The sequence below is a fragment of the Dromiciops gliroides genome, chromosome 5 (genome assembly GCF_019393635.1).
Source record: "Dromiciops gliroides isolate mDroGli1 chromosome 5, mDroGli1.pri, whole genome shotgun sequence".
NCBI lineage: Eukaryota > Metazoa > Chordata > Mammalia > Microbiotheria > Microbiotheriidae > Dromiciops > Dromiciops gliroides.
In genome coordinates, this window is record NC_057865.1 from 116,853,380 (window position 1) to 116,877,771 (window position 24,392).

The 24,392-nt window shown below is 40.8% G+C and overlaps 1 protein-coding gene across 1 annotated transcript in view; it reads right to left on the reverse strand.

Annotated features, from left to right (window-relative positions):
* Positions 1-24,392, reverse strand: part of NRF1 (nuclear respiratory factor 1) — a 152,167-nt gene that overhangs the window by 46,633 nt on the left and 81,142 nt on the right. The window contains exons 6-8 of the mRNA XM_043969200.1: positions 6,507-6,665; positions 4,921-5,118; positions 3,858-3,959 (exon numbers count right to left, since the gene is read on the reverse strand). Coding sequence (XP_043825135.1) covers positions 3,858-3,959; positions 4,921-5,118; positions 6,507-6,665 — 459 coding nt within the window. The remainder of the gene's footprint in view (positions 1-3,857; positions 3,960-4,920; positions 5,119-6,506; positions 6,666-24,392) is intronic.

Sequence of the window (24,392 nt, forward strand, 5' to 3'; positions counted from 1 at the left end):
TAACAATTAGAGTCAGCCACAAGTGGCATGGCTGCCTTAAGACAGGAGTGGGTTCTTCCTCCTGGGAGGTCTTCAGACAGAGGCCAGGCGGCCACTTATTAGTTATATTGTACCAGGGATTCTTTTCAGTGTACAGGTGCAATACTTAAACCACTGGGAGGCAAGGAGGAAAGCAAGCCTGACAAGTCTTACACCCACAAAGCAGACTTCAAGAATTTAGCCCCATTCAAGTGGTTTATTTTGCATTAGAGCAAAACAGTCCTGCTGCCACCTACTGCCATCAAATCCTCCTCTTTTCATATCGTTTCTGCTCCTCTGCTCTCCTCTACCTCTTTGCACTTGTTTCCCCGCCCCCTCCCCGCCAATGAGGGCTACCGTGGTGCAATTATTAGTATGCTAATAGCTGGGGTACATCATATTCAATATGCACTAAATAAAATCATGTCAGAACATCACACATATTTTATACAAGCAAATATTAAAAAAAAAATTCACCGCTAGCACCTGTGCATTTTTAACAATTATAAAACTAGGTACTGATATACAAGTAAATATTTCTATACTTTCCCTTCATCCTACCTACTTCCAAATAAAGAAGTACTCTGATCATTTCTGTCTCAAGTTTATCACTTGGTCAGTGGGTACTTGAGTTAATAGCTCATTTTCTTATTCATGTCTCCAACTACACTGTACCCTGTCATACTTTTCCTTTTCTGGAAACACTATAAATTCCACTTCTGCTATCTGAATATCATTTGTAATGATGTCATTTTGAATTTTTACTTGTAATTTTAAATTTGTAATTAAAATATATATCATATCTAATTCATGCAATTGAATTAACACAGAAAAGAGAATTTTAGGACATGAATAGTGAGCATCACCCCTGTAGTATAGTGGAAAGACTGCCTTGGACTGGCAGTCAGGAGACCTCAATTATAGTTACAGCTGAATCGATGGTAGTTGTGTGACTCTGGACCTTAATCTTCTTATCTGTAAAATAAGTCAATCTATATTTGTACATTTATATCAACAATGAAATTTGTGAGAAAAATATCTTGTGAGACTTTGTACATAGATTATTACACATTGTCAATTTTTACTTTGCTATTATTATTTATAAGCTTTGTATGCCTTCTGCTTATGTATTTGTCCTCTGTCCTAATTTCTAAAAAGGGCAGGTATGGTCTTTTATTCCCATACATCTTTCCATAGCATTAAAGATGGCACTAAGGGTAAAATGAGTACCATACTTAGTGCTCAATAATTGATTCGTTCAAGAGACCAAATCATCTAGAGGGAGATAAAGTGCCCCCAAAGCAATCCTTTTCAAGAATGCAACTGAATACTAAGAGCTGTGTCATTTGCTAAGTGGAGAACTAAGAAGCAGGACGTCAAGCAAAATATAGATAAGGAAATGTAGATATAGAAAATGAAAGAATCTTCCATTTTCCAATACCTGGAAAAATTAGTATGAAATAATATTAAGATAAAAAAAAGCAGAACACTCAATAGCAGGTACATATTACAACTGTGTAGAAATGTATGTATGTTCATTGATAAAGATCAGAAGAGAATCTGGAATAATGTAGATTTTTACATGTCACCACATTCTTTTAAAATGTTCTTCCCATGTGCTTGTTCATCATAAAAATTGCCGACCAATCTTCCTTCATCACACCCCTGACTCTCATTCCTCTGCCCTCCCCCAAAAAAGGAGCTCTGGGTTAGAGTTCCTACGTTGACACGGACTCACCTACCCGAGCCAAATTTCTCATTCATTATAATGAGGTTCTTATACCTCAACATTAATACTTTAAAGGTCTGTGGTTGAGACAGATCTACAACTCAGTAGATGGTCTTTGATAGCTGCTATGGCCAAAACATTCATCACCTTGAGGTCACTCTTGTAATGAACCTTGTCTGAACTTAGCTAGGCTGGTCTTAGACAAGATAGACATACAGTCTATCACTGACCCTATACTCAAAGGCTTTCCAGCTTGGTAGGGTTGGCTAAGTCTTGCCCTACATTGGCACAGATTCTGTGGGTTTTTTTAAAAAAATGTGTTTTTATCTGATAATTTTTTCAATTAGTAAACATTTATTTTCTCTCCCTCTTACCTCTTTTCCCCCCATTGGAAAAACAAAATAAAACAAACCAAGACCTTGTAATAAAGATGCATGGTCAAGCAAATCAAATTTCCACATTGACCATGTCCAAAAATGTGGCTTATTTGCATCTCGAGCCCATCACCTGTGTCAGGAGCTGGGTATATTGGAATAGATTTTGAAAGCTCAGGGATGCCTCCTTATTATGATGAGGCGTTAGATTAGAACTTTAAATAAAGTAAAGGAAGAAAAAGACACTGTTCACTTTTATAAGGCACTTTTAGTACCTTAGAGAAAGATGCTGTCAAAACACTAATTCTCATGCAAAGCCATCCTGTGTAATTAGTTCACTGGCATTCATGTGGTCAAGAGAATGCACTATCAATGATAGCTCTAGTGGCATCCAAACGAACAAGGCAAACTAACTACAAAAAAGTATGTTAATATCTTTACAAAAAATTAGGTTGAGGTGAGAGAGATCAGATTTGAAGGGCAAATTAAGACTATATGTATGTACAAAGTACATGGTCTAGAGCTCCATCATTACTTTTTTTTTTCCCCATGGTGGGGCAGTGAGGGTTAAGTGACTTGCCCAGGGTCACACAGTTAGTAAGTGTCAAGTGTCTGAGGCCAGATTTGAGCTCAGGTCCTCCTGAATCCAGGGCCAGTGCTTTATCCACTGTGCCACCTAGCTGCCCCCATCATTACTTTTTAAAAATACAAATATATTCTTCCTTTTTACCCTATACAGTAGTGTGACTACATTACTCACCTTTACTTAGACCTAGGCTCTAGGCTGCACTGCTGATTCAGCTCACAGCTCTGTATTTTCCTGTTCCTACGCCTTTGTCCACAGCACTTCCTTTGCACAATAGGGGATATGCCATCAGGAAATAGCCTACAGTAACTCCTAGAGCCCATTCCTGGCTCTTAACTGATAGTTCAGGGCTCACAAAGTTATATTATTATTCTCTAAATGGGCCAGTTTCTGCTTAGATGTGTGAACTTCAACTGCTACTTTATGCAAAAGTTCCCCTACAGCTTGTCTTTTTTAGCTAGGTCTTTCATTACTGGGGAGAACTCACAGTCATGTACAAACCAGAACACTTCACTATGCCCCACCTCTTCCCCGTTACTTCTAAAAAGATGTTAACTGACTAGACCTAACATTGATCCCACTGTTAACAGTTCTTATCCTGAACCAACTGTTTATACTCTTTGTTTCTTGTCTTTGAGCCAATTCTATATCCCTGACAAATCTCACATAAAAAAAAGGGGGGGAGGGGAGAGGGAAGATTCTAATCTGAAATTTTTTCAAAGGCTTTAAAAAAATCTTAAATCAATTATAGACACTTAAGCCAAGAGCTAGTCTAGTAGATTTAGAGAGACAAAATTTCCCCTTAAAGAAACTATGTTCCCTTTTCCCGATGATTAAATTTGCTTAAACCTCTTTTCTACTGGATTAGAAAGATGAAATGTCTTCATAGTCACAGCAGAAAGACATCATATATATGCATGTATGTGTGTGTATATGCAGACATATACAAACACACTTTACTACACACAAATCCCATGTCTTATAAACCACCATAATATACAAAACACAAGACCCTTTATGAAATGTGTAGTTTGGTATTCCTACTAGTGTCAGGAAAATGAATGTTACCCATCCACAGGAAGGAGACTCCTTTCCCATACCCCATGAGTACACCCACAGACATGGGTGCAGATGTAACCCTTATTCTTACCTCTCCATCAGTCACAGCAGAGTAATTCACTTGGGCAACAGTGACAGTGGTAGGCAATTCAGAAGCATCAGCCAAAGTGGCTACTGTTGCTCCTGTACCAACCTAAGTACAGACACAGAAAGCTGTTAATAAACAGAAACTCCGTACTTTCAATTGCTTGGTTAATCTAAAATGTAGCATTCTTAGAAGGCATCCTATTGAAACCGCTTGACTTGATCTTCACATCATCCAGCAGATCATCCTTCAAGTCCTATCTCAAAAGTCCCAAACCCTAAGTATAACTCCCCCCGCCAGGGAAGGAAAACTGACAGAGAAAGTGACCCACCTAAAACCCCATTCATTCTGCATCTGGCAACGCTTCTTAACAAGCAAGCTGTGACTCTGACCTGAAGGGCTCTGCTACTTTGACTTGGTGGCCCTCTCACCCTGGGGCTTTCTCAGGCTGAAACAGCTCATCTACACTTGGTCCACCCTGCCTGCCTCCTCACTCGAGCCCCCACTCTGGAATGTCTCCCCGCCTTAGGGTGCTTTGTGTCTCTATTTGTATCCCCAGCCCTTGAAAGCACAGGCCTGGCACAGAGAGGGCACTGAATTGTGCTTGCTGCCTGCCTGTCATATAGGAAGAGTTCTCATTATGCATCTATGAAATTATAAGAGTTCTGAGGGGCAGGGAATGTGAATCCTTCAGCTTTATATCCCCAGGAACGAGCATAATTGGTGTCTAATAAGTGCTGGATAAATCAAAGGGAATATTCTTTTGTCTTTAAAATTAAATAAAGGCTACTCAGCGGCTTTGGGCAGAGAGCAGCCTCTCTGATCTGCAATGGTAAGGAACCATCTCTGTTGTTGGTGTTTTGTTTTGGTGTGTGTGTGTGTGTGTGTTTGTGTGTGTGTAGCAGGGCAATGAGGGTTAAGTGACTTGCCCAGGGTCACACAGCTAGTAAGTGTCCGAGGCCGGATTTGAACTCAGGTCCTCCTGAATCCAGGGCCAGTGCTTTATTCACTGCACTGCCTAGCTGCCCTCTAAGGAACCATCTCTGAAACCAAGGCCCAAGAGACTCACCTGGATGAGGGAGACGGTGCCGTCAGGATTGCTAAAGGTCTGGACTACAGTCTGGGAGGGTACCAGATGTGCTATACTGTGTGTTGCTGTGGCCTGCTGTTGTGTTTGCTGATCTTCAAAAGCGTACAACAAGTCTTCCCGTCCATGTTGTTTATAGCAGTTCTTGACTATAGTCCGTAATGCCTGGGTCCACGACACCTATCCGCAGAATACCAGAAAGTAACGGTTCAGCAGAGTAGAAGATATAGAGGGCACACATTACTTACTATTCAGCCCTTTGCTGGCACGAGCCCCCCAAGGCTGCTGCCACTTGTCCAACCAAGCCAAAGCCCACCCTATACAATGTGCTGCTGCAAACAGGAGGGCACGTCTTTAGAACCAAATAATTCTTTCCTCCAAAAGACCTTGGACCAGGTTCTTCTGATCTCATAAAGGTCTTTTTCCCCCCAGTGGGTTAAACAGCCAGATTTATTGAAGACAGACCTTAACTTCTCACCTGTAAGATAGGCATAATAACATTTGGACTGCCTACTTCATAGGTCTTCTTTTATGAAGAAAGAACTTTGTAAATCTTAATGAGATTTCTTAGTGATCATCATTATTGTTGTTGTCATCATTATTTAGGAAAATGATTACTTAACCTTACATTTTCAGAAAACTTACGATAGGAGCAGCACCATCTGGAACAAGTCACTTCACTGCTGTGATTGTAAAATACACATAATGTTTGTACCCTGTGACGCACAGGGTTGTTATGAGGAAAATACTCTGTAGACCTCAGGGTACTATAGAGATGTGGGCTATCAGGGTGAGGTCACAAATCCAGAGCTGGAAGGGACCTCAAAGGCCATCCAAGTCCAAAAGTTTCATTTTACAATTAAGGAAACTGAGGCAGGAAGGGCCTGCTCCAGATCACACAGGCAGAAGTATTGAAGGCACTCTGATTCCAGAGCCAGGACTCATTCTACTGCCCCACACTGACTGCATAGTTATCATCATTAAATAACAATGTATAGAACACACTTTTGAAATTGTAAAGTGTTCTACACAAGCTTAAACTATTGTTCTTATTTGTCAAGCATCCAAATAAGCATTCTCAAAAAACTTATAACCGGAATGAAAAATAAACATGCTAAAAAGGGACGCCTTGCCTTAAACTTACCAGCTGTTTGCCTCCTCTCTATTCCAATAAAAAGAAATTTCTGAGCTAGTGAGAGCATGGTCAGGCCTACCAATACACTCCACACATGTGGCAAAGAAACCATTTGCTATTCAACAATAAACGAAGACAATAAGGACTGAGAAAAGTCTCTGAAGTGACTGCTACCTTTACTCCCAGCTTACACGGAGTCTTCCTTCCAAGGATTACATAGTTAAAAATGTCTTCAAGAAGTTTAAGAGAAGTAGCGGCCTTACCTAAGGCTTATACAGCAAGCACAGGAAAAAAGAAAGGGGGTAAGAGACAAATTAGGTTGATTTTAAGTGGGCAGATTTGGTTTTTATTAAAATTTTATGTTGCTCCAACCTAAAGAGAAGAGTTAAGGGAAACAAGAGGGACTGCCCATCTCAACAAACGCTCTACTCACCCTCTGTTTTTGTTCTTCTGTTCGGACATCACTGCGGACATTTGCCCATGGGATGTCTTCTGGCCACCATATCGGTTTACAGCTCTCCTTCCCCCATCCTGGCTTCCCACGGCCTGTGGAGTACTTTAGCATTTCTGGGATGAATGCCCGAAGCTGAGCCTAGAAGAGAGATAACAGTTAGTAGGCATGAAGAGAAGTGATGCTGCTTTGTACTAGACTAGATTTCTCCACCTTTGTCCCTATAAATCACTGAATTAAAGAGTAATCTTAGAAGACCCTGCAAAATCCTGAAGAGAACTAAGGGGGTCTTAATAAGAGACTATGGATTTACAGCTATCTGGAAACTATTAATGCTGAGAAAAAAGGTTCTAGGCAACATATATCCTGATACTGTTCCTCTATTAACAAGAACATCTGCCTGAAAAAAGTATTTCTCTCTCAAGATATTCTTGGTACTGAGGCTTATTTTGCTCCTAAAGTTACCATGTGGTCAAACAACTCATGCCACAAAAGGCAACAGAGGGGCAAAACAAAATGAAGGGAGCAGGACCATTCTTCAGAAACAATAATTAGGGGGTAGCTAGATGGTGCAGTGGATAGAGCACCGGCCTTGGAGTCAGGAGTACCTGAGTTCAAATCCAGCCTCAGATACTTAACACTTACTAGCTGTGTGACCCTGGGCAAGTCACTTAATCCCAATTACCTCACTTAAAAAAAAAAAGAAACAATAACTAGCTTTCAAAAAACAAAACAAAACGGTTCTGATTTCGGAAAGTTAGAAATGCAAACCATGAAGAGGAGTGTCTTAAACAAGACATTTCTCTAAGTTTCTGTAAGGCTTTAGCAAGACCCTCATCCTCCACATAAATGAAAAGAGCATGTGATTATAGTGTGTACTTCATTCAGATTTATTTCATGAAAAGGAACCAGATCAACAAGATTACAGAACACAAAGAATCGACCACGATTTCCTCTCTCTCAATCCCTGCTCCCTGAGGAGCTAAAGTTTAACAAGAGTGTGAAATTTCTGAAACTGGCTGACAATATTTTTGTGGCAAGCATTCACCAGACAAAGATTAGCCTTCCTCCTCAGCCTAAGGTAGATAGAGTGTTCCAAAGACAAGCAAGACACACGCTGGGGGCAGCTCAAAGCCAAAAGAAGCAATGAAAGAAGAGGAAGCATTTTACAATGTGTCAGGTCTAAGGACAGAGGTTCATCTGTAAAGTGGAAATGGAAATATTCAAATACTAGTTGCCAGACAGGATGCATTAACTGCCTATACTGGTAGTAGAGAATTCGTCTGAAAAAGGAATAGTCGTCCAACACTGGTTTACAGCCACAACAAGGGACTGCAGTTGGCAGTAAAGGCCTCCTTTTTCTTCCTAGTTTCTGTACCCAGTATTGCCTCTTCACCTCTGTCCTCTATAAGACATATCCTGCTTACAGGATATGACACAACACATTCCTGTATATATTTGGCTCTGTGGCGTCAAGCAGCAGGCTAACAAGACTATATCCATTTGCAAATCCAGGCTATGGACTGGCCCATGAGGTCACTTCTCTGGTTATTTTAAGAAAGAGCATCTCAAAGTCATGCCTTTCTTCCACCCTGGAATCTCTGGAGAATGTCCTTTTCTACTTCCAATTCAGAGAGAAATAAAAGGCTTAACCTGGCCTGTACAAAATGGGCGATCCTCACGTCTTTCAGGAAGAAAAATAAAAGAGAAATAGTTTGTTTTTTTTTCCCCACAGATGTAAATCCAGAGAACTCTCCTCTCTTTTAAAAGTTCTTTATTTCTGTGGTTGCATCACTAAAGAATACCCAAGGAAATTCCGATAAAGGAAAAGGCTGAAGATTAAAGCCCCAATGAGTATAATGATTCAGTGTAGTCTATAAATCCAGGGGCAGCTAGACGACTCAATGGATAGAGTGCTGGGCCTAGGAGTCAGGAAGACCCGAGTTCAAATCTGGCCTCAGAAACTCAGAAGCTTTGTGACCCTGGGCAAGTCACTTAATCTCTGCGTAAATCCACTGGAGAAGGAAATGGCAAATCACCCTACTATTTTTGCCGAGAAAATCCCATGGATAGTACTGGCATGCTATCGTCCACTGGGTCATGACAGCAGGACGTGACTGAACAACTGAACAACAGCAACAATGATGACATGTACGAAGAGCAGAAATTTAGTACTTGTACACTTCCTGACTCCTAGGTGCCATCTGATCTTATTGGTTTCTAGGGCAAACATTTCCAAACTTTTTTTTGGCCCTTCTACGCCCTGACTTTCAGCAAATCTTCCTCTTATCCCTACTCAATCAGTTCTAGAGTTTACCATGGATATACAACATAGGAACATAAAAGAAATTAACTTAATAGGATAACATAGCTTTTTGAAACTGACCATTCCTTATACTTGCCCTCCTTGACATGCTTTTTATATATCACAGGTGAGGAACATCTGTTCTAAAGATGGTGGTAACAATAATAATAATAATAGCTTATAATTACATCAAAGTTTACAAACTGCTTTAAATATATTATTTCACATGATACTTACAACAACCCTGCCAAGGTAGGTGTTATTGTTACACCGACCTTACAGATAACTTAGAGGTTAAATGACTTGTCCACGTAGCTATTAAGTATCTGAGGCAGGATCTAACCTCAGATCTTTCCAACTTCACCTCAGAGTGACAGAACCTCATTGAATTTAGCCAGGATGGCTCTTGGGTGACAAGTGTACCAGGCAAACAATCAACAAGCATTTACCAAGCAACTACTTTGTGCTATGTACGGACTTGGTGCTAGGAAGACAAATTAAAAAGTGCCTCAAAGAGTCTACCTTCTATTAGGGGATTATAACACATTAGGGGATGGTGATCACCTAGGATCACCTTAGGGAAGGGAATTTTTGACTAGGTTTTCACAGGGATTGTGAGTAGAGTCCTGCCCATTTTAGTCTACCTCAGGGCTTGAATTGGAAGCATTTTTCAGTCTGACAGGGCCTGGCAGAGCTATGTGGCTGGTCTAGCTTTAAGCACCGAGGGTCACCTCTTGTTTAAACACTTGCATCTGCTTTGAAGGCCTTGTGTGATCTGACCTGGATCTAACTACCCACACTGGTTTCCAATATTTCCAATTATACACGCTCTGTTCTGGCCAGCTCGGTTACCCTACCATTACACAAATGTGCCTTGCTCATTCCTCCTTCCCTCTTCACATCTAAATCCTAACACTCCTTTAAGGCTGTGCTGAAGTTCACAAAACCTCTCCTGACTATTCCAGCCCTTACTGATGCCCTTCCTGTCTGATCTCTTAGAGCCCCAGTCTTTGACCACAGGACCAAGCATTTAATTATGGACTACTGTGTACTCTTCTCTAACCATTTTGAGCATGGTACTCCTATTTTCCCAAATGCACTGAGAGTTCCTTGTCTCATTGAAGAGAGGTGGTGGGAAAAACAATGCAATTTTTCCTACAGGAAAAAAAAAAAGTCATCTTGAGGGAAAACCCCAAAGAGCAAGTCAATCAGCAAACTAAGATTAGAACTCATGATATAGGAAGAGAGGGTCTTAGACTTACAGGACCTGGGGCTCATCTATTCTAACTCCTTCACTGTACAAGTGAGAATACTGATGACTTGAGAGGTAAGTGATTTGGCCAAGGTCAGAGAGGGACAAACCCCAAATCTTTTGACCCTAAGAATCTACTGGCTTTCCTATGGTATTGCAGCTGTCTTAGATTTCTGCCAGGCTCTAGCTGGCCTCAGGCTCAGTTAGGAGATGGCATGGTCCAGGAATAAGGATCTTGGATGTGGAGTCAGAGGGTTTTGGTTTAAATCCTGACTGACTACTAGCTCTATCAGCTTGGGCCTCCAGAGGTTGGGGAATACACATTTGTGATGTGCCCAGTCAGCCTGGGAGTGAGGCTTCAACCAGCCCCTTCTGGTGGGTTCATGAGCAGGAGCAGAGGAAGCAGATGATAGGAGTAATTCAGGGATGAGACACAGCAGCAGAAGAGCAGTGATAGGACAAGGGGGTAAGGAATTCCAAAGCAGAGGACACCACAGTGTTGAAATGGCTAACTATCGGTTTGAGGAAGGAAAGTGGCATCAGAGCAGGGGCAATGGCCTCAGAAGTACCGAGGGGGACAGGGATTATGGATCACAAAGAGAATGAAAGACAAGCACAGAAGGGGCAAGGTACAGTGCCAACATTTGTTCTAAAATGTGGTATCTAGAAGTGCACACAATACAGCAGAGGAGGTCTGGTTATGTTCGAGTATAGAGAAGCTCTCATCTTTCCTCATTCTGGACACTTTCTTCTATTAATATAGCATAAGATCAACTCTGCTTGTTTGGCTACCAGACCTCACTGTTTGTATTTCAGTAATACTGTTGGCTTACTGTTCAGCAAACCTCATAAATCTTTTTGGCACCGCATATTCCCCAGTCAAGTGTCCTTCACTCTCATACTTACAGGGTTGATTTATTTTTTTTAACTAAAGGGAAGACCTTTACACAAAGACCTATTAAATTTCATATTAGGTTTGGTCCACCTTTCCAGTCTCTTCATATATTTTTGGATCTGTGTGACCCTGGGCAAGTCACTTAACCCTCATTGCCCTGCAAAAACAAAATGTAAAAAAAAAAACCCAAACCCAAAAAACACTAAATAATTCTCTACCAGATTCATGTCATTAACAACTCAGCTAATAAGCATTCCATCTCTACCTCCATTCCAATCACTGGGAGGCACAGTGGAAACAAAGGACCTGGCTTCAAATCCCTCATTTGACTAATATTACCTGTGTGACTATAAGCAAGTTGTTTCCCTTCCCTGGGCCTCATTTTTCTCATCTGTATGGACTAGATGATCTCAGAAGGCCCTTCTAGCTTTGGATCTAAAATCCAATGAAGACTGCTAAAAATGACGAGCACAATAGGGCCACACTGGAAAACCTTTAACGTATAACTTCTATCCAATAATCAGGACTTTTGTAGGAACACTTGTTTATCCTCTTCTGAATCCATCCAGCCAGATCCTTTCACTTTACCAAGAAGGGTACTGTAAGAGCTTTCATCCAATCACTTACTGAAAAATCCAGGCAGACTGTGTCTAGAGTACTTCCCGGAAGAACTAGTCTACTATTCCAGTCAAAGAAGAAATGAATAATCTGGCAGGGCACGGTTTGTCTTTAATGAGCCTAACCGGCAGCCAGTGATCACTACTTCCCTTTCTAAATGCTCACAAACATATGTGCAATAATCTGTTCTAAAGTTTTCCCAAGAATCAAAACCATCAGCCCACATTCCAATGAATCTACCCTACCCTCTTCCATTTTTGGTAATCAAGAAATCCTCCCTAATTCTGTGACACTTCCTTTCTCCACAATTATTCAAGTATCATGGAGAAGGAGCTCTTTCAGACTCTAGAATGAAATCATTTAGGCCAGCATAATTATCAGTCCATCCATCGACACGCAAGATTAAGTGATGACTTTATGTCAGGCACTATGTTGGGCCACTCACAAAAAGCTCACATTCTAATGGGGAAGACAAGAGGCCCACATATAAATACAAATATATTCAACATCGTTAGATACAAAGTACTTTGAGGGGAGAACAAAAACACTAGCATTTGGGGAATCAGGAAAGGTTTCATGCAGATGGAGAATGAACTTGATCTTAAAAGAAGAGGACTCTGTGAGATGGAGGTGGGGGAAGCACATTCCAGATACTTGAGGTAGCTACTGAAAGGCCACTGAAACCAGAGATGAAGAATGGGAAGTGAGGAAACAAGAGAAGGGCTGGTTTGGCTGGGTGTGTGGGGAGAGGAAGTGATTTCCAATGAGGCTGGAAAGATGGGTTAGGGGAAGGGTTGTGAAGGGATTTAAGATTTAAATAGGGTTTGTATTTTATTTTAGAAACAAAAGCAAGTCATTGGAGTTAGTTGGTCAATGGTTAAGCATTGTTGGTCAGTGTCTACTATGTGTCAGGCCCTGTGCTGAGTATCAAGAGATAGGCAAAAGACAGACTCTTCCTTTCAAGGAGTTCCACGATCTAATGGGGAAGACGACTATGTACAAACTATATCAAAGATAAATAATCAACAAGAGGAAAGAATTAGAGAGATTAGCAAAGGCTTCCTGAGGAAGGTGGGGCTTTAGTTAGGGCCTGAAGGAAGCTCAGGAAGTCAGGAGGTAGAGATGAGGGGGGGAACAAATCAGGCCTGAGGTACAACCTGTGAAAAGGCCCAGCGCTGAGAGCTGGAGAGTCCTGTTTGAGGAACAACCAGAAGCCTGTGCCAATGTACTGAAGAGTAAATGGAGGGGGATGGGGGTAAGGAAGGTGGGGCTGGGGGGTGAGGGGGAGGGAAGAAGGTTATGAAGGGCTTTGAAAGCTAAACAGAGGTTTTTATATCTGGTCCTGGAGGCAATAAGGTGCCCCTGGATTGTATTGAGAGAGAGAGAGAGAGAGTTTGTGTGTGTGTGATGGTTGGACTTGTGCCTTAGGAAAATCACTCTGGTAGCTGGAAGAAGGATAGACAGTAACAGAGAAAGGCTTGTGGCAGGTCCCCAACAGTTAAGAGCCTGTACCAGGGCTCTGGCAGGGTCAAGAGAGAAAGGGGTATGTTTGCAAAAGGAAAAACACCAATGGAGTTGGCGGGAGCAGGGAAGCAGAACTGCATTTTAGAAAAATTCTCTGGCAGCAGAGCGTAGGATGGATTAGTTCCTATTGGGAGACAAGCAAAAATCCAGGGAAGAGGTCATTAGGTCATTAGGATCTTACCACTGGTAACTGAGTGAATACACAGGATGAGGGATAGCAAGAAGTCCAGGTTACAACCCCCAAGATGAGACAGATGGTGGTATATTCAATAGAAATAGAGGAGTCTGGAAGAGGAGAGGATATGGGGGGAAAGATAATGAATTCTATTTAGACATTAAATTTGAGGTATCTCTGGAACATCCAGTTAGAAATAGACAGTTGGCGATGCGGCCTGATGCTCAGGGGAGAGACTGGTAAAGATACCTATAGAAATGATAATTAAACCCATGAGAGCTGATAAGGTTACCAAGAGAGGGAATGTAAAGAGAGAAGGGGCCCAGGGCAGACTGTTAGGGGGTATGATATGGATGATGACCCAGCAAAGGAGACAGAGAAGGGATCCTCAAGGAGAAGGAAAAGCAAGATACAAAAGTGTCCCTAAATCCAGAGAGGAGAGAGTATTCAAGAGGAAAAGGGTGGGGGTGGGGCGCGGGAACAGGGATATGTTAAGCCCTTGAATATTCACATGTAAATGTGTTGTAACATTTTCAGGCTAGAGAGATAGACAATATTTTACTAGAGGTAAGAGAATTAAAACTAAAGAATAATAGGATCTTAGAGATGGAAAAGACTTTAGAGATAATCTAAGGTAATTTGCAACCAATAAATCCCTTCGACAAATGGTCTTTTACCTTCTGCTCTAGATTTAAAGGATGGAAAGGGAACTGGTCTAGTTCCCTACATTCAGGCAAACAAGACTTTATTTCTGTTTTAAAGATAAGGTGACTAAATCCTAAGGAGACTTGAGCTGGACCACTCTCCTGTGTATCCTAAGAAGTTCACAGGTTTGTCAATGACTAACAAAATAATTATTGGGTAATACTGATTTAAGGGTGGTAATAACAGAAAGAAGGGAATAGATTAAAAGGTCTCTCAAAGTCTTTTCTGGCTCTAGAAATCCATGTATGAAATGTTTGGGGGTTGGGGGGAATGCTAGGTTAACATCAGCTGAAAAGACTGGGGAAAAAACAAGGAAAGGCAAATAAAAGTACTTAATTAAGGTCCCGTAAGAATTTAGGAAAAGAACGGTATCTAAGCCAAAATCAATTTGCAATAACCAGAGGGACCCTGATTTTTCTAAAAGTCAACAAGAGACTGCAGAAAATTGCCTGTTTATTAAGAGAACTTAAAAATATTTTCTACTGCAAAACTTCATTTGGTGGTACCATAAATGAATGAATGAATGAATGAATGAATGAATGAAAGAATGAAAGAATGAAAGAACGGCCCAACCATGTCAACCTCCTATGCAACCTTCAGTGGCTCCCTATTGCCTCCAGGATCAATCACTTAAGTCCTCTGTATTGCCTTCAAAGCCCTTCATGACCAACCATCTTTCCACCCACACCTCAAACAAGACCCTCCATCTCCACAGCAGACTTTTTTTTTTTTTTTTTTGGCTGTCCCTCATGCTTTCTTTCTACAATTCCAGCTATTGGCTATCCTGGCTTCCTTCAAATCACAGCTATCCCATCTTCTACAGGAAGCTTATCTCAACCCCTCTTAATCTGGGTGCCTTTCCTTTAAAAATTATTTCCTATTTTTCCTGCATTTGGCTTATTTGTCCATATTTGTTTGCTTGTCTCCCTCGTTAGAGCATGACTTCCTTGAGGATAGGAACTCTTTCATCTCTTAGGAAGCTGGTGGTGGAGTGGACAGAGTGTTGGGCCTTGAGTCAGGAAAACTTGAGTTCAAATCTTATCTTACTAGCTGTATGGCCCTGGGCAAGTCACTTAACCATTCTGTGTCTCAGTTTCCTCAACAATAAAATAGAGATAACAGAAACCACATAATAGGGATGTTGTGAGAATCAAAACGAGATAATATTTGTAAAGGGCGTGGCACGTTGCATGGCACATAGTAGGCCTTTAATAAATGTTTATTGACTGACTGAAAAAATTGAAAAAATAATTTATTATGTGCCAACCACTATGTGCTAAACTTTGACAATATACAGAAAAGCCAGTCCTTGCTCTCCAGGAGCTCCCATTCTTTTTTGTTTTGTTTTTGTTTTTGCTGAGGCAATTGGGGTTAAGTGACTTGCCCAGGGTCACACAGCTAGTAAGTATTAAGTGTCTGAGCCAGATTTGAACTCAGGTCCTCCTGAATCCAGGGCCGGTGCTCTATCCACTGCGCCACCTAGCTGCCAGGAGCTCCCATTCTAATGGGGAGGATAATACATATGGAAGGTTTCAGCAGCAGGTCAGATAGAAATGTCCCATGATCCTTGGGGTGCAACAGCAAAGCAGAGAGTAATGCCTCTTCTCTAATGTCATTTCCAGTGATAAAATCCTATTCGTTTCTGATGCTGAACCATCTGACAGTGTCAAGGATAAAGTGGTAAGAACTTGTTTTGAACATGAGTTCATAAACATATAAAAGTAGTATTTACATTCACGAAGGCAAAGTCACATCACACAATTCGTATAAATTCCTTGGATTCTACCCACTTTTACACAGGCCACCAATCAGTAGTGCTGGACTCTCTTAATAATCAGTGAAAGCAAAGAAAAGCTGACTGCCACGGAGTGAAAGAGTTAAATGGCTCTTTCCCAGGATTCTCTACTGTACTTCTCATTACCAGATTGATTAATTACTGGTCCTAGAGAGTTTCAGAGGCGCAGGCTACTCAAGGAACTTATTAAGATAGGTTTGTATTTAATCCACTGGGGAGACAATCAACAGGAACAGCAAAGGTAAAGCTTAAGCATGAAGACTTTCTTTAATTGTCATTTTAAGGGGCTAGAACAGGTTTACAGGGCCTATTATACCAATCTATCCTGCCTTGGGCAACTCAGATTAAGGGAGAGATCAGACAGGACATTCTGAAATTTAGCCTCAATGATCCCATTCCAAAATATCAGATAGCTGGTTTCTAAAAAAAATTCAACTTTAAGTCAGAGTGTGCAGAGAATAAAACATCAGATGCATTTGTGCTGGAGGGAGGGGGAGTGTCAAAGATGTAGTGTCAATGTAGAAGGTACAGAAAATTTTAAGTGAAAGATTTTAAATGAAAGATTTCCTAAAGTTTTAGATGTTGTAACTTGATTAAAAATTAAATGACAACTCAAGACATGCTAGGAGGAATTTATTTTATCCCCCAATCCTTGCAAATCTGGTACTTCTGAGATTTGACTCCCTCCTCTTTATCTTTATTCTGCACACAGCCCACAGCTGAAGAGGTTTGAGGTTCCTCATCTATCCTCAAGCTCAACTGCCAAGAAAAAGGTCTTTCAAAGGAAAACATTTATCTTTATAGCTCCTGTTGAAGGCACGATCCATTCAGACAGCAAACAGGGGAAAGGGGTCTGAACTCAGCCCTGGCATAAAATGGAGTTGGCTGTCTGTCCCAAGTATGGAGTGGAAGAGGAGGAAGTTGAACAGGGAAGGCAGAATGAAGAAGCACACAGTCAGAATTCAGGTGCTGGTTTAAATGTTCGGTTTTGGAACTGTGAATTCCCACGGTGTTTTCTAGACGTGTGTGTGCACAAGTGCTCACTTGCTCAAGTGCGTGCATACACATTTTTACCCACATTATCTGTGCCACTGTTTCCTTCAATTTGCATAAATAGATGACTATCTTAAAACCTTGCATGCTCTTTCAATTAACTTCTGCCCCTATTTTCTTCCCTTCTACCTAAAGAAAGATGATCTTCCTTTTCAATAAGGTCAGTCCTTCCACTTGCAATGTACTCACTTTTTCTCTGAAAATTTCTTTTGAAATCACTACCCATCAATGTCATTTTCACTGGCTTCTTCCCTTCAGAATAGAGACACATCTAGTTTACAGTAATCCTCAAGATACTACCATCAGAGTCCTTACACTCCTGAGCTACTGTTCTTTCTCCCTTCCTTCACAGCCAAGTTCAATTCATTTCAACCCAACAAGCATAATAAATGCTTACTATAATAAGTGCCTACTATGTCTCAGGCATTGTGCTCCAGGATAAAAAGAGGAAAATGGAGCCATCTGTCTCTTCAAGATCATTGCATTTACATTCAATGCGTGACCTTCTGGGCAGCCAATGCACTCCTGACTATCTCCGGCCCCTCAAACCTGTTACCTGTCTGATCATTCTTCTCAATTTCTGTTGCTACCTCATTACCCATAGCATGCCTCCCAACAGTGGCTGGACCCCTCATGCTCTGCACTGGGTCTTTTTCTATTCCCTTTCCATACTCTCTGCCTTAGCTCCCAAGGGCTTAATTATCACCTCTATGCAGGTGACTTCCAAACCTACACGTCCAGCCCTGGTCTCTCCTGCCTTCTGTCTGTACGTCTGCAACTGTCTATTAAATACTTCAAACTCAATGTCCCACAGGCAGCTCAACCGCAACATGTTGAAAACTGAACTCGTTATCTTTTCCCTCCAACACATTCTTCCCCCTTTCAGTCATGTAGGTTTGCAACCTCAGGACCAAAGAGACTCCTTACTTTCCCTAACTCCACATATCCAATCGAGCTGCCAAATCTGATCAGTTCTACTTCCATAACATCTGTGTCCCCTTTTCTCTACTTACACAGCTACCAGTCTAATTTTGCTGCTCATCACCTCCTCTCTGGACTATTACAATAGTCTCCTAATTAGTATCCTTACCATAAGTCTTCCCTTCTCCTCCCCAATCCATCCTGCACACAGCTGGCAAGGGTGATTTTTCTAAAGAACATGTCTGATCACATTACTCCCCTGCTTAGTAAACTCCATGGGTCTTCTATAGCCTCCTGGATCAAATATAAGCTTCTTGGTTTAGCTTTTAAAGCCCTTTCGAACCTGCCTCCAAACTACCTTTGAAACGTTATCATGTAGCACACCTCTCCTAGACACTGGTTCAGCTGGACCTGCCTCCTTGCTGACCTACACCTGTCACTCCATCTCCTAACTCCATGCCTTTGCAATGGCTATCCCCATGTATGGAATGAACTCCCATCTCACTTCTGTCTTTGGAAATTCCTTTTTTTCCCTCAGGACTCTGCTCAAGCACCACTTTCTGTATGACATCTTTCCTGATTTCCCCAGCTGCTAGTGCCCCCATCCCCCAAATGTACCTTGTATCTATGTTGTATGTACTTTTTTTTAAATTATAAAAATATTTTATTATTTTCTAGTTACACGTAGAGATAATTTTCAACATTTGTTTTTATAAGATTTTTAGTTTTTTAGTTTTAGTTTTAAATTTTTCTCCCTCCCTCCCCACCTCCCCAAGACAGCAAGCAATCTGATATATGTTACATATGTACAATCACATTAAACATAATTCTGCATTAGTCATGCTGTGGAAGAAGAATCAGAGCAAAAGGGGAAAACCTCAAAAAAGAAAAAGAAAAAAAGTAGAAATAGTATGGTTCAATTTGCATCTAGATTCCACAGTTCTTTTTTTCTGGATTTGGAGAGCATCTTCCATCACGAGTCCTTTGGAACTATCTTGGACGATTGTATTGCTGAGAAGGGTCAAGTTTATTACACTTGATCAACACACAGTGTTGTTGATATTGTGTACAAATGTTCTCTGGTTCTGCTCATCTCACTCAGCATCAGTTCATATAAGTCCTTCCAGGTTTCTCTGAAATCTGCCTGCTCATTGTTTCTTACAGCACAATAGTATACCACAACTTGTTCAGCCATTCCCCAATTGATGGGCATCCCCTCAATTTCCAATTCCTTGCCACCGCAAAAAGAGTAGCTATAAATATTTTTGTAGATGTGGGTCTTTTTCCCTTTCTTATGATCTCTTTGGGAAAAAGACCTAATAGTGGTATGTGGGGTCAAAGTGTATGAAAGGGTATGCACAGCTTCATAGCCCTTTGGGCATAGTTCCAAATTGCTCTCCAGAATGGTTGGATCAGTTCATAGCTCCACCAACAATGCATTAGTATGTACTTTTTAATGTAAATGTAAATTAATGTCTTTTTCTCTACATGCTTCTTCTTCTTAATCTACCCTCTTAAAATGTACTTGTCAAATTTTTTTTTGGGGGGGGGCAATAGGGGTTAAGTGACTTGCCCAGGGTCACACAGCTAGTGAGTGTCAAGTGTCTGAGGCCGGATTTGAACTCAGGTACTCCTGAGCATGTAGAGAAAAAGACATTAATTTACATTAAAAAGTACATACTAATGCAAAAAAAAAGAAAGAAAAGAAAATGCACTTGTCAGTGACATGAATATAGTTAAAATATTATCATTTCTATTTAAGCAAGCATAATGCTTTTATTATTCTGTCTACTTCTTCTCAACTGTCAGTACTGTCTGTCTTGGGAATGAGTACTTATTTGCTGAATTTGTTTTGGACAGCCTGGAGTGCAGCTTCATGTGCACTGAAATGCCTTCTGGTAATGAAAGCTTCAACTGGCCAGGGAGGGATCGGTAAAGGTTACGCTGCTCCAGGAAAGGAAGACTGGATAGCGATTGATTTATCATACTTTGCCAGTTCCAACTTTTTAATTAAGAGAATGGATACCATTCTTTTAAAAATGCAAAGTTGTACATTCATTTCAGTAGTTTAAAACTTTCATTGGCAGTAACAGGCATGGGGTGCTGCTTGAGATGTAAAAGGCCACAGGATGGTTAAAACCATACCTTTGGCAGCCCCTTTGAGGACTTTTTAGTTACCAAAGGGTTTGAAAGCTGTCAGTTACACAGCATGAGAGACCTTCACTCATGATAATGCATTCCAATGAAGTTTTGCATATCAAATGTGAAGACATGGTCCTATCCTACATTTAGTACAAAGTAAGATTGAATTTCAGTTCAAAAACTTTGGAATGCAGAGTTACAGGTTTGTCCCAAAGCCTCCCTCACACCCCCTCCCCCCTTTCCATGTATTTGACCAGTGCTATCTCTGGTCATTTGCCAAGTTGAAGAAGATATTTTCTCTATAATTTGAGACCACACATAGTCACAGCAGCCTGCTCCAAACCTGGAGTAGCTGACCACCACTAACTTTTTTCTTTCAATGCGTTAAATGTGTACCACATATTGAAACCAAACAAGCTTTGCTCTAAATTCCATTCTCTTTTACATAAAAGGCATGTGTTAGCTTTTAATCATACTATACCATCTTTGACAGGTGCAATGGGCTTGGAGCCAAGACGGTGGAGTGAGAAGAAGCATTTTTGCCTAGCTCCCCAGGCCACCATCTTCAAAACAACCTAGAAAATATGCCATAGAGAATTCTAATTGGGAAAGCCAAGAAGAAAATCAGAGTATAGTTTGGTATCTGTTACTGCCAGACCCCCTTCCTAGAAGTGATATAATTTTAGACAGCTTTTTGGGATTGATTCTTTTTTTTTATTATTAATGTTTTTCAATAAACTAGGAGTTGTTTCTCCCTCCTGCATCCTTTCCTTCCCCCATTGGGAAAGAAAAAACAACAACAACAACAAAAGACTTTTGTAGTCAGTATCCACAGTAAAGCAAAACTCCCATATTGGCCACATCGAAAAATGTGTGTTTCATTCTGTATCTTGAGTCTATCAGGCCTCTGTCAGGAAGTAGATAGCATGCTTCTCGACTGGTTCTCTTGTGGAATCATGGCTGGTCATTGAGTTGATTAGAATTCTTAAATCTTTCAAATTGTATACTGGTTCTGCTCACTTCACTATGCATCAGTTCATACAAATTTTCCCAAGTTTCTATCAATACCTTTTGTCTTTCTTATGGCAAAATAGATTTTATTACATTCATAGACATATTTTGCACTTTCTTAGTTTTCTGTTCTCTGCCACAACAAAAAGAGCTACTATATATTTTCCCCCCTCTCTTTTTTTTTTTTGGTGGGGCAATGAGGGTTAAGTGACTTGCCCAGGGTCACACAGCTAGTAAGTGTCAAGTGTCAGAGGCTGGATTTGAACTCAGTTACTCCTGAATCCAGGGCCAGTGCTTTATCCATTGTGCCACCTAGCTGCCCCCCTATTTTTTCCTTTTTTAAAAATTTTATTTTATTTTTTTCCCAGTTACAGGTAAAGATTTTTTTAAAGTTCCAAATCCCTGCCTCTGGAAAGCCAGCAAGCAATATGATATAGGTTATACATTACAATTATGTTAAACATACTATATTTTTGTCCATATGGGTCCTTTTTGAAGGACTGATTCTCAAGATATTTCAAAACCAGGTCTTTCCAATTCTGAGTCCAATATGTTTAACCACTATGCCACTTAAATGCCCTTCTTTCTCATCTAGATAAAATCTTTTTTGGGGGGTGGGGCAATGAGGGTTAAGTGACTTGCCCAGGGTCACACAGCTAGTAAGTGTCAAGTATCTGAGGTCAGATTTGAACTCAGGTCCTCCTGAATCCAGGGCCAGTGCTCTATCCACTGTGCCACCTAGCTGCCCCTAGATAAAATCTTTATGAGAACAATCCACACATATTTATCAAGGGCATCACTGCTAGAAGTATCAGAAGGGAATATAAAGGCCTTCACAAATGAAATTCCTCATTTTTACAGTCATACTACTGACTGAATTCCATGAAAACTATAGAGAATACAAAATGTCACTGTGCTTATTGTTCCCTCATCTCCCCGAAGGCAGCTATTATTTCACCTTTGTATCTGCAGTGCGTAGTGTATTACCTAGCACACAGAATGTGCTTAATAAATGATGTGTTGAGGGGCAGCTAGATGGCGCAGTGGATAGAGCACTGGCCTTGGAGTCAGGAGTACCTGAGTTCAAATCCGGCCTCAGACACTTAACACTTACTAGCTATGTGACCCTGGGCAAGTCACTTAACCCCAACTGCCTCACCAAAAAAAAAAAAAAAAAAAGAATAAATGAATGAATAAATGAATAAATGAATAATGTGTTGAGTAATATCCAATCAGAAATCTAGCCTCAGACACTTGACACTTACTACCTGTGTGACCCTAGGCAAGTCACTTAACCCTCATTGCCCTGCCCCCCTCATATATGTATATATCTCCATCCATCCAATCAGGATCCCAGACAGCTGATCTGGAGCATGCTGCCAACTTCCTGACAAAGATGATGGGCACTGGATAAAGAATGCCGCTTTTTTTTCTTTTGGTGGGGGGAAGAGGTAATGGCCAATGTAAGAATTCGCTTTGCTTGATTATACATGCTTCTTACAAGGGTTTTTAAAATTTTATTTTTCCAAAGGGGAGGGGTTGATAGGTCAGAGTAGGAAGACAGATGCATTAACTTAAAAAAAAAAGAAAGAAAAAAAAAGGGGGGAGGTTTCCCTTGATACATTGATAATAAAAAAGCATTTGATTTGTTAACTCAAAATGTCATATTCTTCTGTTGATAATGAAGGCTGCAAGTCACAAAATACTGCAGTTTCCCCCAAAAAAAGTACAGTTGCAAGTTAACTAAAAGATAAGGGAGAAGTATGTTATGGGTGTAAATATGGTACAGTATGCTACCAACAAAGACATACATAGGACAGGACTACAGATTATCAGATAGCTAGCTGTATGATGCAGTAATAGCAGCAAACACACACACACACATATATCATTTAAAGTCTGCTGTGTGTTTTACACATGTTATCTCATTTGATGCTCCCAATAGCCCTTTCGGGTAGACGATATTATCCCAAGTTACAGATGAGGATACTGAGGATGAGAGAGGTTAAGTGACTTGTGTGGGATAATAAAGTTCCGAAGTGTCTGAGGCAGGTTTCAAACCAGGTTTTCTTAACTCCAAGTCTGCTATTCTATATTCATTATGCCACCTATGCCTGGGTAAGTAAATGGGCTGGTCATTTATCAAGGCAGGTGGCTCAATGTCCCACTAGGACCGATGACATGTCAGGGGCTATGGGAGGACCCCAGCAAATTGAGAGAACATGACCCAGAGGTACAGAGGATTCGAAGGCTTGGATGGAGCATCCAAATTAATAAGGCCACCAAAGTGCCCAGCCTTGCACTTCTACCTGCATATTCATGAAAACATTTTCTTATGCTGGGGAAGCTTTAGTTCCCAAAAGACCTCTAAAGAAGGAGGGCAATTAAATGGAGGATGGTTATTTTCACATTCTCCTCTTCAAAGAATCCACACCCAAGTGACACCAATGATAATATATGCACCTGTTCAAGTCAGGGCCTTCATTTCTGAACCCAGTAAAATGCTTCTTAATTGTCCAGTTCAATTTGCACCATCAAGCCTCTTTACAGGGTTTTATATATTTAGGAAATAGAAAAGGTCAGTTTGTGATAGTGTTATTTTTTTTCCTACTTACTGAAACAATCAAATGCTTTCATCAACTGGGAGCAAAGATAAAAGCAGCAATGGAAAACATAAGTAAAGCTAACATTTAGGGCAGTTGTTTTTGTGCTAAGTTAAATGCTGGATTACTTCTGGAATTTTATGTTGGAGAAAGAATATATTTGTAGGTAAACACATTTTCCCCCTAAAAAAATAAAAATTCCAGAAGAAAAATTTCAATGAAATTGTATGAAAACAGGAAAAGAATCTTTTACCTGTACCCCAGAATCTGCCTTTTGCCTTCCCATCTATTTTACTACTTATATTCTATATGCTGACCACAGTCTAATTCAATGCTCAGAGATATTCCCTGTTCAATCTATTTTATACCAAAGAAAAAGGAATTTATGATACCCAAGATCAAAGTGTCTTTGTTGGGCTCTCATACATTGTCTTTTAAGAAATAGCAACCGGGGGCAGCTGGTGGTGCAGTGGATGAAGCACTGGCCCTGGATTCAGAAGGACCTGAGTTCAAATCCGGCCTCAGACACTTGACACTAGCTGTGTGACCCTGGGCAAGTCATTTAACCCTCACTGCCCCGCAAAAAAAATTAAATTAAATTAAAAAAAAAAAAAGAAATAGCAACCTATTTCTCAGAAATGCAGAACCCTGTTCCCCCCAATTTGGTCAGTCATGCAGCTATCCCAGATAATCTCATCTCAACCCTTCTCCTCAGTTTCCAGGTCTGTGCACCTCTACCTCAGTAAGTGCAAAATGTATCTTTAAGACTACTACCGGGGCAGCTAGATGGCGCAGTGGATAGAGCACCGGCCCTGGAGTCAGGAAGACCTGAGTTCAAATCCAGCCTCAGACACTTAACACTTACTAGC